The sequence below is a fragment of the Vombatus ursinus genome, unplaced genomic scaffold, assembly GCF_900497805.2.
Source record: "Vombatus ursinus unplaced genomic scaffold, bare-nosed wombat genome assembly UNPS02014158.1, whole genome shotgun sequence".
Classification (NCBI taxonomy): Eukaryota; Metazoa; Chordata; class Mammalia; order Diprotodontia; family Vombatidae; genus Vombatus; species Vombatus ursinus.
Window position 1 is genome coordinate 5,539,389 of NW_020953936.1, and position 16,215 is coordinate 5,555,603.

The 16,215-nt window shown below is 42.2% G+C and overlaps 1 protein-coding gene across 1 annotated transcript in view; it reads left to right on the forward strand.

The window, feature by feature from the left end:
* NANS (N-acetylneuraminate synthase) overlaps window positions 1-16,215 on the forward strand; it is a 30,787-nt gene that overhangs the window by 701 nt on the left and 13,871 nt on the right. The window contains exon 2 of the mRNA XM_027859070.1: window positions 1,690-1,905. Within this exon, the coding sequence (XP_027714871.1) occupies window positions 1,690-1,905 (216 nt within the window). The remainder of the gene's footprint in view (window positions 1-1,689; window positions 1,906-16,215) is intronic.

The following is a 16,215-nucleotide window of genomic DNA, read 5'->3' on the forward strand; positions in this document are numbered from 1 at the left end:
ACACACACACACACACACACACACACACACACACACACACACACACAAAATTAGGAACCCCTAGATTAAGGCAAACAAATTAGCAGTAAGGGTTAGAGTGGGGGTGGAAGAATGGCTAGTGGGGAGATACTGGCTCTCTCAAAGCTTTAGAACAGTGCTGTACCAGTAGACAAGGTACCATGGGAAAGAGCCCCTAGGTGAAAGGGAGGATGGGAGGGTTTCTTGGCCTTACCTGGAGACGACTTGAACTTCGTTGTGCTAGTACCTTAAGGCATCTTCCCCCTCTGACACTCTAACTCTTAGTTTATGAATGACCTGGCATCCTCAGTAATCCAGGAACAACCTCTAAATTGTGTGTAACTTTAGTTAGTTTGGGGGTTACTGCCCCATGCTTGCTGCTGTTCTCCCATAGTTTGAGAGAAGGAGAGTCATCTGTATTTCCCTGGGAGTTTTGGGGAGCCTAAATGTAGAGGAAACTTGGTTTTTAGTTCAGCTTGAAACCACTTCTCCATCCAAAGCAGATAACGTGGGTTCTTCTAAGTTGATGACCTGGGGCTTAGACCTGAAAAACTTCCCTGATACTTCTCTATTCTCCACAACTTTTCATCCTCAAGTCAATAAGCATTTATTAAGTGATTACTATGTGCTGGGCCTTGTGCTAAGCTCTGGGAATACAAGCAAATTTATTTACAAGCAAAAAGAAAGATGGTTTCTGCCTTCAAGGAGCTTATGTTCTAATGGGGAAAAGACAACATATTAAAAAATGGAGCTTTCCATAAACTCTTCTTACAGCATCAATCCGTAGGAGTTCTGTGTAACCCAGCCAGGTTAAGAACCCCTGTTCTAAAGGCCAAGCAGCAAGGATGTCAAGGCCTAAGAGTCTTTAAGATGTGTTAGTAGGTTATTATGGCAGTCCCCAGAAGCCTGGAGGCTATATTAGTTGCAGGGCAGAGAGTGAAGCGGTCTTCCATTTGTAGTGGGTAACTTCCAACTCATTCCAGCAGTGTGAGCAGCCGTGATGCTTCAGTGGGATCTGGGACAGGTAGGTGGAGGGTAGGTGAAGGAAGCTAGGGAAGAAGAAGGGAAACCTTCACTGGTGGCTCTTTCCTTAAAACTTGTTATTGCATCCAACTCTTTGTGATCCCGTGGACCATAGCATGCCCATGGGGTTTTCCTGGCAAAGACAGTGGAGTGGTTTGCCATTTCCTTCTGTAGTGGATTAAGGCAAACAGAGATTAAGTGACTTGCCCAGGGTCACACAGCTAGTAAATGTCATATTTGAACTCAGGTCTTCCTGACTGAATGAAAGGTCTTGCCCAGTACTCTATCCACTGAGCCATCTATAAGGTCTTCTAATTCCTTAATGAAATGCTATCTCTACTTCTGCCCCATCCAGATAGTCCTGTCTGTACAATGTGAACATTAGACTTCCTACTTTTTCCACCCCAAATCCTATTTGAGTAGTTTATGTTTTCAAATATATTTTAAATATATTTATATAATATATTATAAATATATAAATTTCTATAATATGTTTATATCTAAATATATAAATAAATATATATTATTTTATTTGATATATTGTGTTTTCAAATATATTTGTCTTTTTTAAGTTGTGAGCTCCTTTGGGATTAGACTGGCCAAAGTGAGAGGATCACTCATCAGCTGCTGTTCTAATGTGTCTTTCAGGAGTGTGGGGCCGACTGTGCCAAATTTCAGAAGAGTGAGCTGGAACACAAATTCAACCGTCGGGCTTTGGAGCGACCCTACACTTCTAAACACTCCTGGGGGAAAACCTACGGAGAGCATAAGCGCTACCTTGAATTCAGCCATGACCAATATAGAGAGTTACAGAAATATGCTGAGGAAATAGGGATTTTCTTCACTGCTTCTGGAATGGATGAGGTGAGACCTTTCCTCCTTTCCTCATCCATCACTTTCATGTGGTAAAGGGGACAGCAGGAAATCTAGCGTCTTTCCCTATAGATCCAGATCCTAAATCTTTTTTTTCCCCAGTTTGAGCATACCTTAGTAACAGGTCAAGGAAATATGTGGAGATAGCAGCTGTTGGAGGTGGTGAAGGGTGGGTCGGGCAGGAACAAGTATCTATTCATTTGCCATGTAGACACTGGACCCTATCCAAAATGCTCTCTGCTAACTGGAAGTCATTGAGGGCCGACTCTGGATGCTGGGAGCCAGTAAACCAGACTTCTAAGAATTATAGCACCTCTTATGAGGTGGGAGTGACATTGATAACATCCAGAAGGAATTGGCCTGTAAGCCCGATTATATAGAAGTTGGCAGCTCTGCAATGGAAGGGGTTCTGGGAGGTTTGGACTAGAGCCACATCTGCTCAAGGACACATACAAATTTGCCTCCTTGAGATTGTCTTTATTAACACTAGAAGGGCCAGGCATGTTAATAGAGGAAACAAATTTTACTGTGTAGTATAGACTGTCGGGCAATTAGGTGGTACAGGGCCTGAGCACTGGGCCTGGAGTCGGGAAGACCTGAGTTCAAATCTGGCCTCAGACACTTACTAGCTGTATGACCCTGTTTGCCTCAGTTTCCTCATCTGTAAAATGAGCCAGAAAAAGGAAATGGCAAACCACGTCAGTGTCTTTGCCAAGAAAACCCCAAATGAGGTCACCAAGAGTTGGACATGACTGAAATGACTGAACAATAACAATCATGTGTTCTAAGCCCTTGGGATTCAAAGGCAGGCAAAGTGCTCTGTTCTCAAGGAACTCAAAGTCAGATGGGGAGGCAGCATGCAAACAATCAAAAAATAGACAAATTGGAAGTAATCAACAGGGGGAAGGCATTAAGGGAGATCAGGAACGACTTTCTGTAGAAGGTGGGATTTTAGCTAGGACTTGAGGGAAGCTAGGAGGTGGAGATGAGGAGGGAGGAGCATTCCTTCCTTGAGGGACAGCCAGAGACAATGCCGGGAGTGAGGAGATGGGAGTGTCTCAATCAAGGAACAGCAAGGAGACCAGAGTCACTGCATTGCAGAGTATGTGGTGGAGAGTAAGGCATAAGAAGACTGGAAAGGTAGAGGGAAGGTTACTAGGCTATAAAAGCCTTTAAACACCGGATCAGAAGATAAATATTTCTAACATCTGAGAGGTATGAAGAGGTATTCAAGGCTTTCTTCTCATTCTGGATCCAGGAAGGGGGATGTGGGGGTGAGGGGAGGGTCTTATTCTAGGAAGCCAACAGCACATTTCAAGAGGGAATATACATTCTATTGCAAAGGTTGGCGTTTTAATGGCAATGGAATACTGCCCCAGGAATGCATATAAAGGAAAAGTTTTAAATGTGTCGGTTTACTGATGATGCCTGGGTCAGTTTCTAGGACCGCAGAATCATTGCTCTTATGTTAGAGCTAGAATGGACCTTTCCATCATCTGCTCCAGTGCCCTCATTTTACAGAGGAGAAATAGAGTCCCAGCAAAGGTTAAACCTATGGCTGAAAGTGTCCAGACTCTTAGTTCCATGCCCTTGTCTTGCCATCCTTCCTTCCTATCTATATAATAAAATAATAATAATAATAATAATAGCCAGCATTCATATAACATAGCTCTTTAAGGTTTTCAAAGTGCTTTACAAATATGATCTCACTTGATTCTTATAACTTTGGTAGGGAGATGATATTATTATCCCCATTTTACAGATGAGGAAACGGCCTGAGAGGTAACACAGGGTCACACAGTTAGGATGTGTCTGAGGTTGGATTTGAATTCAGGTGTTCCTGACTCAAGGCCCAATACTCTATCCACTGCACAACCTACTAGCCTTGGGAGCAAGGATATAAAAATTTCAGTACATAGATTGTAACCTCAAAAGAGCCAGTGTAGAGGGAATGGGTGGAGATGTGATACTGGAGCACACATCAGTTACCAAGATGAATTAAACTTTCTCTGAGCTCAGTGGCTCATTTCTGGTTGACAACCAGACACCTGACTGGTCACTTAAGCTCTGTGGCCCTTAGTTTCTTCACATGTATAGAAGGGGATTAGAAAAAATCATTGCTAAGTTGTCTTCCAGATCTAGAGTTCATTGAATCAATGAAACAGGTAGCTGTAGATCCCTGCATCTGTAAAAGAGAAGGTTCATTTTCCTATGTTTCATATGAAAGCATCTCTTTAGGTCATTCATTCTCCAGGTGCCCAATTCAGAGCACAAAAACAATTGGAGGAGGTCAGGGGAACAGAAAGTTCTCCCTGTCAGCACTGTCTAAACCCCTTTCCCCATTCCAGCACATTGCTGTTGTTGTTATTGTTCAGTTGTTTTAGTTGTGTCCAACTCTTTGCGACCCCCTTTGAAGTTTTCTTGGCAAAGATACTGGAGTGGTTTGCCATTTCCTTCTCCAACTCATTTGACAGGAAACAGGCAAACAGGGTTAAGTGACTTGCCCAGTGTCTGAGGCTGGAATGAACTAAGGTCTTCTTGGCTCCCGGCCTGGCGCTCTATCCACTGTGTCACCTAGGTATCCCCCATATTCCCATCCAAGCATAATTCTCTTTAATTTTGACCATAGTTGCAGTATTGTGTTCCGTTGTGGGCACCACAGTTTAAGGATATTGATAGTCAGAGTAGGTCCAGAGGAGGACAACAAAAATGGTGAAACATCTCGAGTTTCTTTTGTTCAAGGGTTACTTGAAGGACCTGGGAAGGGAAGACCCCGGAGGGGGGGACATGATAGTGGTCTTCAAGGCTGTCACATGGAACAGAAATTAGTCTTGTTTTTTTTGGCATCAGAGGGCAGAATCAGGGACGATGTGTAGAAGTTGCAAAAGGCAGATTTGGGCTTGGTGGCAGGAAGACTGTCCTAATAATTAGAATTGTCCAAGAGTGGTATGGGCTGCCTTGAGAGGTGGTGGGCTCCTTCTCCCTGGGGGGCTTTCGTTAGAGGGTGGATGACCACTTGCTGGGTACATTGTATGTACTGGACTAGATGGAGACTGAGGTCCTTGCCACCTCCAAATTCCCACAAAGCCTTTCTGTTTACAAATCAAGATTTAATAGAGGCAGCTAGGTGGTGCAGTGTATAGGGCACCAGCCCCGGAGTCAGGAATTCCTGAGTTCAAATTTGGCCTTAGACGCCTACTTGCTGTGTGACCCTGGGCAAGTCACTTAACCTCTGTTTGCCTCAGTCTACTACAGAAGGAAATGGCAAACCACTCCAATATCCTTGCCAAAAAAAAAACTAATGGACAGTACTGGCACACTATGGTCCATGGGGTCAGGAAAAGTCAGACGTGACTGAATGACCAAACAATAAAATTTAATTGATAATCATAATAACAGCAACAACATTTATCGTAAAGGTTTACAAAGCACTGTCTTTCCAACAACTTTGTTGCTGGTGCATGTATATCATGCCCATTGGACAGATGAGGACACTGAGGTTCAGATGAAGTCACTCACTTCCAGTCAACAGACCCTTTTCAGGCCCCTTCCGTGTACAGAATAATGTGGTAGGTGCGGGGAGAGATTCAGAATGTAGCTAAGACAAAGTCCCTGCCTTCATATAACTTACAGTCCTACAGGAAGGTAAGAACCACATAAGGTAAGGAGAATACATAATGTTACATGAAAAGTTCATTAGACAGTTGCAAACCAGAGTATTCTCCGACAGTGGTGTACAACTCAATAGGCAGGATACTGACTTAGAAAACCACATATTAACATTATCTGTGTTGTATTTTTATTAATTTTGCTAAACATTTCCCAGTTATGCTTTAATAACGTTAGAGGGGCAGGGACTTTGACACCTCTGCTCTGAGAGATGGGAATGAGTATGCTTACTGAATGGAGACCAAGGAAGTTCCCTTAGTTGTAATTAATCTCACAGCTAATAAGTGTGAGGGATATGACTCAAATCCTTAGTGCTAAATAACCAGAAATGTCCCCTAGCTGGGGTGGCTGTCACATACACTGTAAAGGGACATACCTGAACCAAGCAGAGGGATATTGGGAATCGACTGTGTTGTCATCATTACTTTATATTCAGAAAAGGCAAGATGTGGTTCGGGGACTTTTGAGGATAGCGGTGTGCTGTTAAAGTTTAATAACTGGCTTTTGGGGAGAGAAATGTACACACAATATATTTAAGTTTAATTTAAAATTAACATTTTCTCCATCACCGCCTTAAGTCTAGGCATTCAACCAAACAATAAATCAAGCCATCATTTATAGCATATATAAATATTCATGTTGAAAATTTAACTTTCTCTTCTCTGAGGGCTCAGGTTAATGCCAGCACACTTCTGGTCTCGATTTACCATGTCAGCCTGTTTTTTCTTTTCAGTACATTTTATAACTAGTCATGTTAGCATGGAAATTGGAAAAGACATTTATAAGAGCCTTTATAGAAGAATTAAGTCATGTTCAGTGGGTTGGGCGCTCTTCTGTCAATCTAGGGTTTGTGTCTGCTTGGAGTGTTTACCAAGCTCCTACTTCCTTGGCAGGCAGCAAGCAATTAATTATTGACCTTTCTCCTTCCTGCCCTCAACTGTTGTAATCTGTTTGCAAGCTGCTGTTGCCAGCATCTTCCTAATTAGGGTGATATGTAATTTTGAGTCCAAGGAAAAGCAATTTAAAAAAAAGGTATATGCTTCACTGGAAATACACGATTTTTGAGTGAAGTATTTTTGGGCTCTGGAAGATTTACTTGAACCAGCAGTTCTCAAATTTTTTGGTATCAGGACCCCTTTATACTCTGAAAATTTATTTAGGACCTTTCTTCCTTCCCCCAAAGAGGTTTTGTTCATGTGGATTATATTTATTGATATTTACTATAGTAGAAATTTAAATATTCTATATCATGATGACAGTACCCTCACACATTGCCAGGGTTAGGGGCGCAGCACACCAGTGATCAGGAAAATCTGCAGGAAATTTTTTGGCCCTCCCTTCATAGAAAGGAGAATTTTGAAGAAGTCTGAATTTTTTTTTTTCTTTTTCTTTTAAGGGGGGTTGACCCTATTGTAAAATTGGGTTATGCATTTGGTCACAGGTGTCATCTGTGGCTTCCACAAAACTCCCAAAAAATTCCCACTTAATTTTTTATGCCAACCTGCAACATATTGAAGCCGAGATGGGGAAAATCTCAATGTGGAAGGGATAACCATAGTTCTGTATCTTTTTTTTTTTTTTTTTTGAGTGGGGCAGTGGGGTTAAGTGACTTGCCCAGGGTCACACAGCTAGTGAGTGTTATGTGCTGAGGCTGGGTTTGAACGCAGGTCCTCCTGACTCCAAGGCCAGAGCTCTATCCACTGTGCCACTTAGGTGCCCCATAACCATAGTTTTGTAAAAGGGTCTTGGGACCCTCGAGCAGGGGTTTGCTGGCATTAACTTTAGCCCTCAGAGAGCAGATTGTTAAATTTTCAGTATGAGTATTTATACCTCAGAAATTGACAAATGCTACAAATCAGGGCTTGATTTGTTGTTTTGTTGACTGTCTAGAATTAAGAAAGAGATGGAAAGAATGCTAATAATGCAGATTAAACTGAAGTGCGTCATGGGTATTTTTCTTTGAGAGATACTCAGTTATTAAAACATAACCAACACACCCCTACCCTGAGAGGTCTCCAAACCACACTCTGAGAACCGCTGACTTTGACTATTTTGAATGTAAAGTAATGGTGACAACACAGTCTCCTCCCCCTTCCTCTACTTTCCCCCCCTCCTCCCCCCTCCTCTCCTCCTTCTCCTCTACACACTACTAGAACAGTATTCTTGTGCCCATCCAGGGGTGCCAAAACATAAACGTGCAAAAACATCCTTGCCGTGACATCAGAAAGAACATCCCCTGAAAGTGTGCTGCTTCAAGGATAAAAGATTATTATGGCAACCTTACTTTGAGTTCAGGGAAAGAAATGCCTAAGAAACTCTGTGCCTGATTTTTCCTCTGACCTTTAGTATAGACCCATCCATCTATATTTAATTGAGAAAAGGGAGGGAAAAAAAAAAAAGAATTGGGACGAGCCTTGCTTGGCCTTTGTGTTTGCCTGAGGGCTAGGACAGCTGGAGCAAAAACTGTGAGGCTTATATTCTGCTCTGTAGTGGGCCCCAGGTACATGTAGTTCACTGCCCCCTCCTCCTAGACACCCTTTCCTCCTTGCATTTTCATACTTCTTCTGTCTCCTGGTTCTCTTTCTTCTAGATTGGCAATTTCTTCTCCACAACCCATCCTCTAGATCAAGGTTTCTTAAACTTTTTCCACTCGCGACCCTTTTTTGTGTTTTGGCAGCATTCATTCATTGGTGTCGCATGGTGTGATGGCATGCCCAGTGCAGCGTGCACATGTTGTGTGGTCAGAACCAAGCCTTCAGGGAAGTTGTGCGATGCAAAAACGCCTTGGATTCATTGGGTGTTTGATTTTTAATTAATTTTCAGTCGTTGCAAGTTCAGAAATCTTTTACTGTTGCCAAATTTTTTTCGACCCCATATGGAGTCACGGCTCACAGTTCAAGACATACTGCTCTAGATCTCTGCCCTTGTCCTTCTTCTTTCTCTCCTCTGTCTCTCTGTCTCTCTGTCTCGGTCTCTGTATGTCTGTCTGTCTGTCTGTCCCTCTCTCTCTCTCTCAGATTTCATTATCTCCCACACCTCCAGCCATCACCTCTATGGAGATGATTCTCAGATCTCTAGGAGACTGCCAGCTGGATGTCCTGTAGGCATCTCAGACTCACCAGGTCCAAAACTGAACTCATTATCGTTTCCTAAAAACCTTTTCTTCCTTAGAACTTGCCTCTTTCCCCAGAAGGGAACAGAAGGAAGTTCAGAGGGAGGCACAAGCAACCAGATTAGCTTTGAAAGTAATGGGAACTTACTGTATATTTATATTTTTTAAATGAGCTCTACAAAAATTTGTTGCCACATCTACAATCCCCTTTTTCTGTTCTTCTTTGTATATGGAAATGTTTGCATTTGTTGGAGTTTGTCAAGTTCAGAGTAACAAAAATATATAAATAAGTTTAAAGTATCACTATGCATTCTGACCCTCCCCCCCCCAAAAAAGGCACCACCATCTTTCTGTTCATCCAAGTTCACACCCTCAGAGCCAGCCAAAGCTCTTCCCTCACCTTCATCCTTCTCATCCAATCAGACGTCGTCCGGTTGATTCTATCTCCAGGGTCTATCTTGGACTCTTCCCCTTTGCTCCCCTCCCACAAGCTGCCACACTGGTTCAGGCCTTTGTCCCTTCTTGCCTGGACTGTGGCAGTTCTCCTCATTGCCCTGCCTGCCTCAAGGCTGTCCCTTCTGTAATCTCGCTTCCCACAGATGCCTGGGAGACATTCCTTATGCACAGGTCTGACCACATCATTCTGCTTGCTCAGTAAATTCCTGCAGCCCTCGATAAGATACAGACTCTTCTTTGTGACTTTTAAAGTACCTCACAGTCTGGTTCCAGTCCAGCACATTGCTCTCCAAAGTGCCTGCTTGCCATTCCTCAAATACAGCATTCCAGCTGCCATTTTCCGTGCCTGTCCCCCAGCCCCCAGTGCCTGGCATGCACTTCCTCCTCACCCCTGTCTTACAGAATCCCTACTTTCCCCTAGTTTGGAACAGCTAGGTGGTGCAGTGGATAGCGAGCCGGGCCTAGAGTAAGGAAGACTTGGGTTCAAATCTAGCCTCAGACACTTAATAGCTGTGTGGCCCTGGGCAAGTCCCTTAAGCTCTCATTGCCTCAGTTTCTTCATCTGTAAAATGGAGAAAGTAGTAGCACCAACCTATCAGGATTGTCGTGAGGATTAAATAAGATAATACTTATAAAGGGTCTGGCACAGAGTAAACACTATATAAATATTAGCTATAATTATTAGTATTTTTGTCATTATTATTAGTTTCCTTCAAAGCTCAACCCAAATGACACCTCTGCTGAAATCCTATCTTGGTACTTTCAGCCTCCAAAATTACTTGGTACACATTTTGTATTTAGTTTTCTTAGTGTGTGATATTTTCCCCCTAAAGTACGTAAACTCCTCGAGGCTAGGAACCATTGTGCTTTTTGTCTCTTTATACATAGTACCTGGCCCATAATTGGTGTTTAATAAATGCTTGTTGAATTTAAGAGGGAGAAACCCTCTTTGAAAGCAACATGTGGTAAAAATGGAAAGAAAGATAGACAGTTCAGTTCCTAGAGTTGGCAGGAAAGAAGAAAGGGGTCTTTCTCAGATGTGGAAGTCCCCCTCTTTTGGTCCAGTAACACTGAATCTATTCATTATCTCATCTCCCATTAAGCTAGTGCCTTCCCTCTGTTAATTATCTCCATTTCATCTTTTCCTTCATTTGATTTCATCATTTTTATCTCATTTCATCATCATTTTTGGTCTTTATCTTAATTGTAGTTATTTGCATGTTATCTCTCCCTTTAAAGTGTGACCTCCTTGTGGGCAGGGACTATCTTTTATTTTTCTTTGTATCCCTGCTGGTTGACTGACTATCTACAGCCGTCTGAGACCTCTGAGGCCGCTGCTTAGTTCCTGCACCAGGTATAAGCTGTTTCTAGAGTCCCAGAACGTTCTAGCTGGAAGGGATCTCAGAAATCATCTGTCCCAGAGTTTCTTACCCTTTCTTGTGTCAGGGACCCTCCTCTAGCATTGTGGGGAATCTTGTGCATATCCTCTCAGAACAGTATTTCTAAATGCATAAAGTAAAATACATAGGATTGCAAAGGAAGCAAATTATATTGAAATATAGGTATCAAAATATTTAAAATCAAGTTGACAGACCCCAAGTTAAGAACCTCTGATCTGGCTCAACCTCTCATTATATGGAAGAAAAAAGTCAAGTCCAGAGGATTAGGATGGTGATCTGCCCAAAGTCACACAGCTAATTAGGATGTGCCTGAGGTCATGGAGCTAATTAGGAAAATCCGAGTCATCTGACCCTGGATTGGGCATCGGGATCTGGGTTCAGATCTTGGCTCTGCTACTTTCTGCCTGGTTTGGCTGTAGGGAAGATATTTGTTTAACTTCTGTGGACCTCAATAAAATGAGGAGATTCCATTAGATGATCTTTGAGGTTCTTTCCAGCTCTGAATCTTCCTGTGACTATTAGGCTTAGGGATGGGACAGTTTCACTTTAAAACACTAGATCAGGTTGGTCTCCAGGCAGGCCAAGTTGTATCTATAAACTTATTTTCCCCTAAAGACATTGCCATACATGGAATGGAATAGGGAAGCATTTATTTATTATTGCTATGTGCCCATCGTGGTGCTAAGTGTTAAGAATACAAATAGAAAATTGAGACAATCCCCGCTTCTCAAGAAAGTCACGTGTTTATTAGTGGAGATGACAATTTAGAAGGGTTCAGCTGTAGGATAGATGGCAAGGCTTTCTGGGCCTTTAGGTGAAAGATCAGGTGGGTGATGAGGGTAGATTTTTAAAAATTCTGATCCTGGTGTCCCTTCCTCCAACGTTGTTAATGCCTCAAAATTAACTCATCTTCTTCCCCTCTTCCGCATCTCATTTCCAGCTTTTCTGTTTCTGTTGATGGTATCCCCATTCCTCCTCCTCCCTGACCTTTGAATTTTTCCTCTCCTTCTTCTCTTTAATCATTTGCTCTGTGTTCTCTGGATATTACCAGCCCCTCTTCTTCTCCACTCCCATGTTTATACCCCTAGCTCAGACTTTCATCATCTCTCACCTGATATTGTAATATCCTCCTAACTCATCTCCCCATCTCCAGTATCTTTCCAGCTGCAATCCATCCTTCACACAGCTCCCAACAAAATTCCCCTAAGATACAGGTCCAACTCTGTCACTCCGATGCTAAATCATTGGCTTCCCATTGGCTTCTAGGGTCAACCACAATCCTGTTAGCTCAGCACTGAAGGCCTTCCACTGTCTGCCTCTAACCTGATTTTCCAACATTTTTTTTCTGCCTTAGTCTTCCTTACTCATTCTACCTTCCAGTCAGACTGTTCTTTCTCCCCTGTTACATAATGTCATTCTATACTCTCTTGCCCCAGGACATTGGCACCAATTGGCTTCTGTACCTGGAATGTGATCCATCCTCCTTTCTACTTTTTGAAATAATGTTCTTCCTTCAGGGCTCAGGTGCCACGTCTAGCATAAAACCTTCCTCAAATCTCCCTGATGAAGAACAGCTTTGAAAGTATCTGTTAAGTAAAACATAAACTATTATTATTATTCTTGTATTATAGGCAGGTCAGCTTTTTAAACTTGTGTTCAAAAAATGATTTATTTGTGCTTGTTGTCAAAAGAGGAAATTAAGTAGGCTTTACAAATTGAGCAAGTGATTTTTTTAAACCAGATATAGTATTTTTTCCACTTTTTTCTTTTTATTCTGAACACAAAATCAATTGAACATTTCCTTATACCAATTATGTGGAGTTTGCTTTTTTTTTTTTTTTAAGTATATAATAAACTCAGTATGTAATTTTCAAAGCTATCCTGTTTGTCTTTGATTGTTTCTAGTCTTTGTTCTATTCTCTTTTTGGGGGTGAGGAGGATTCCTGTTCTTAAAGCCCCCTCTCTCACCTAACTCCCCTTCCCATTAAAAAAACAACAACAACAAAACCTTGCGATAACTATGGAAAATCCAAGCAAATTCCCATATTGACCATGTCCAGAAATGTATGTCACATTCTGCATGGTGTGTCCATCACCTCTAGCATGCCTCATGATTCATCCTCTGGGTGTGTGGTTGGTAATTGCATTGATGGGAGTTCTGAGGCTTTCAGAGTGTTTACCTATATGGTGTTGTCCTGGTTCTGTTCATTCTGCTTCTATTCATACAAATCTTCCCAGGTTTCTCTGAAACTGTCACTTTCATCAAACTACAGAATTTTGCAGAATATAATATGGCATTGCACAATTACTAGAATGCTATAAAATAAAATCAATAACTTCAACTGCTTCTTGTTACCTTTAGGTTCAATTATAAACACCTTTGCCATTTAGAACAAGAAAGTGAGCGTCTTGAGAGCAGGGACTGCCTTTCTTTTTTATTGTATTCCCAGCAGCTAGTCCAGAGTGCTTTGCATATAGTAGGTGCTTAATAAATGCTTCATTCATTCACTAAAACTCTTCTCAATCTAGCCCTTTCCTGTTTTTCCAGTTTTTGGGTATATATCTTTCTTCCTTCTACGCTCTCTATATATATAGTCTGACCATACTGGCCAACTCACTGTTCCTTGTCCCTTCTCCATGACTTTGCATTGGCTGTGCCTCATGCCCGGAATGCCTTTCTGCAGAACTATCTTCTGAAATCCCTGGTTTCCTTCAGGACCTAGCTCAAGTACCACCTTCTGCATAAAGCCTTTTTCTGGTCTGTTCCTCCCAGTTTGTTAGTGCCTTCCCCTTCAAGTGTACTTTGTGTGTGTGGACATATATAAGTACCTACGTAGACACACATACATACATACATACATACATACATATGGACCTATATATGTACATACATAGTACATATACATATGTATATACAATTATGTATATGTGCATATATGTGTACATATTGGTATTTACCCCTTTACGTGTATATGTATATGTGTGTACACACACACACACACACACACACACACACACGCCCCGTTTTTTTTTCCCTACAGATAAGTAGATATGTGAGCAGCAAGGCTGTACATAGGCGGCACTGTGGGAACATGACTTGCTTTGGCATCAGAGAATCTGGGTACAAAACCAAGGTCTGCTATATAATTACTACTTTTTGTGAGATAGATGGACCTACACACATATGTATATGTATGTACTTATATATGTACACATTGTACTAGCTTGCATTTGAATGAGGGAGGCAGCATGTGTGCATGTGTACCTATATATGTACATGTCCCCTCACATATGTATGCATGTATACGTACCTGTATACGTACATGTTGCCTCAGCATGTGTGCATGTACCTATATACGTACATGTCACCTCACACATGTATGCATGTGTGTACCTATCTACGTGCATGTCACCTCACATATGTATGCCTGTATGTGTACCTGTTACATACATGTTGCCTCGATGTGTATGCATGTACATTATGCATATGTGTATATTACCTCATATATGTATGTGTACATACCAGTATATGTACATGTTGGCTCACATATAGATATGTACATACCTATATATGTACACATCACCTCACATATGTATATATGTATGTTTACATGCCTATATGTGTACATGCTGCCTCACATATACATGCATGTTTATGGGCACATGCCTCATATACATGTGTATGTTTACATGTTGCCTCCCCCAGTAGAATATAAGCTCCTGGAGGACAGGGGTTTTTGCCTTTGTCTTCATATCCCTAGGGCTTAGCACAGTGCCTGGCGTATAGTGCCTAATAAATGCAAGCTGACTGAATAAATTGGCATTTTGGTCGGATGTAGAAAGATTGCTTTTGCAGCGTGTTCCCAAGCACGAGCTGCCGAGAGAGGCCGATAACGTTCTCGTTGCTCCTTGCACAGCTGTGGCGTCGGCCTGCTGTTTCAAAGGACACTGGAGGAGCGGGCTAGAGGCCACCTGCCCGTGGGGCCTCTGTGTCTCCTCCTGCCTCTTTTGGTCTTGTGGGATGGGCCTGCCCTGACCCCTGGTCCCTCATCCTCAGACCTCTGGAAGCCCCATCTTTTTCTCAAGCAGCCAGGCTGTACACAGGTGGCACAGTACAAGCACAGCTTGGTTTGCTGTGGGCATCAGAGCATCCGCATGGTACAAAACCAGGGTCTGCTACACAATTACAACTTTTTGTGAGGTCTTGGGCAGGCCTCTGGCCCAGTTTTCTCATCTGTAAGAATGAGGGGTTTGGCCCGGATGACTTCTGAGTCCCTTTGAGCCCTAAATCTATGTTACTCCCAGGGTGCTTTGTCTTAATTTTTCCTTTGTTCTTATCAATTCTCTCTTTTTATCCTAGATATGTGTGTGTGTGTGTGTGTGTGTGTGTGTGTGTGTTGTAGCCTCTGTTGTGAACTCTTAACCACAGGGGGCTGCATTATTTTTCCATTTTTGCATTCTCAGTGCCCTGAACATACTTCAAGGATTCCTAATTTCATCAGTGTGGAGAGTCCCCTTCTTTGGAGTGGATCACATTGGTGGTACAACAGACAGAGCACTGGCTGTGCAGTCGTGAGACTTGGGTTCAAATCCTGCCCCTGACATTTGTTACTATTTTGACCTTAGGCAAATCACACCCCTTCTTGAGGCCTCATTTTCCTTTTTTGCGAAAGCAGGTGGTTGGGCTACCAGGGATGGGGACCTGCAGTCTTGAGGCCACATGTGGCCCCACTTGACCTAGAGGGCCACAGTGGCCTTGAGGCTGCAGGTTTCCCCACCTCTGGGCTACATAGTCTCCAAGGGCCCTTGTAGCTTTCTTCAGACTTAGCTGTCAGTCATTCAAGCATTGATTAAGCACCTACTGTGTGCCAAGGACTGGGGATACAAAGAAAGACAAAAGCAGCAACAACAGAAAAAAACAGCCTCTGTTCTCAGGGAGCTCACAGCCTGATCTTCAAGTGTCAGAGGTAGACACTGTCATTAATTAGGCCTGTTAGGGAAAGCTTTTTTAACTTGGTGGGCTTTCCAGGGCATCTTATCTAACAGCAGTGTTTCTCATTTTTTTGTTCTAAGAGTTTTATATATATATTTTTTTTACATACTTTTAAAATACTTTTGAATTTGCCATTGAGCTGTGTAGTCCTGTGACCCTCTTTTCATACCTGCTGCTTTAATTTTCCTATCAGGCAGTGTCCTTGTGCCTTAATTTTGGAGTAACATAATCATGCACATATGCTATAAATAGCAAGATTGTTCAGGGCCTAGGGGTTTCTAGTTAATTTTGATTAGTGACTTGCCCTTGGTTACAGAAGCTGTCTTTGGTGTCAGTCTCCTAAAAGCCCACAAGATGGGGATGTTTCTCCATTAGAACTACAAATAATATCCCTAAAAATTAGATTTCTTTCAAAAGAAAAAATTGAGTTTTTTCCTTCAGCTGAAAATGAGGTTGATGGGTGTGTGTGTGTGTGTGTGTGTGTGTGTGTGTGTTCTTGCCTTGGTTCCATACCTATATGGTTTAATTTAATGAAAAATTTTTAAACACCCATTATGTACAACTCTAAAGGCATTTTTTTTTCAGCATCTTCTTTATGAGCAAGGACTAGTCATGGGGAGGGGAGGTGCAAATTATTTAAGAGGAAGGATTACTAAAGAAAAATATCCTGT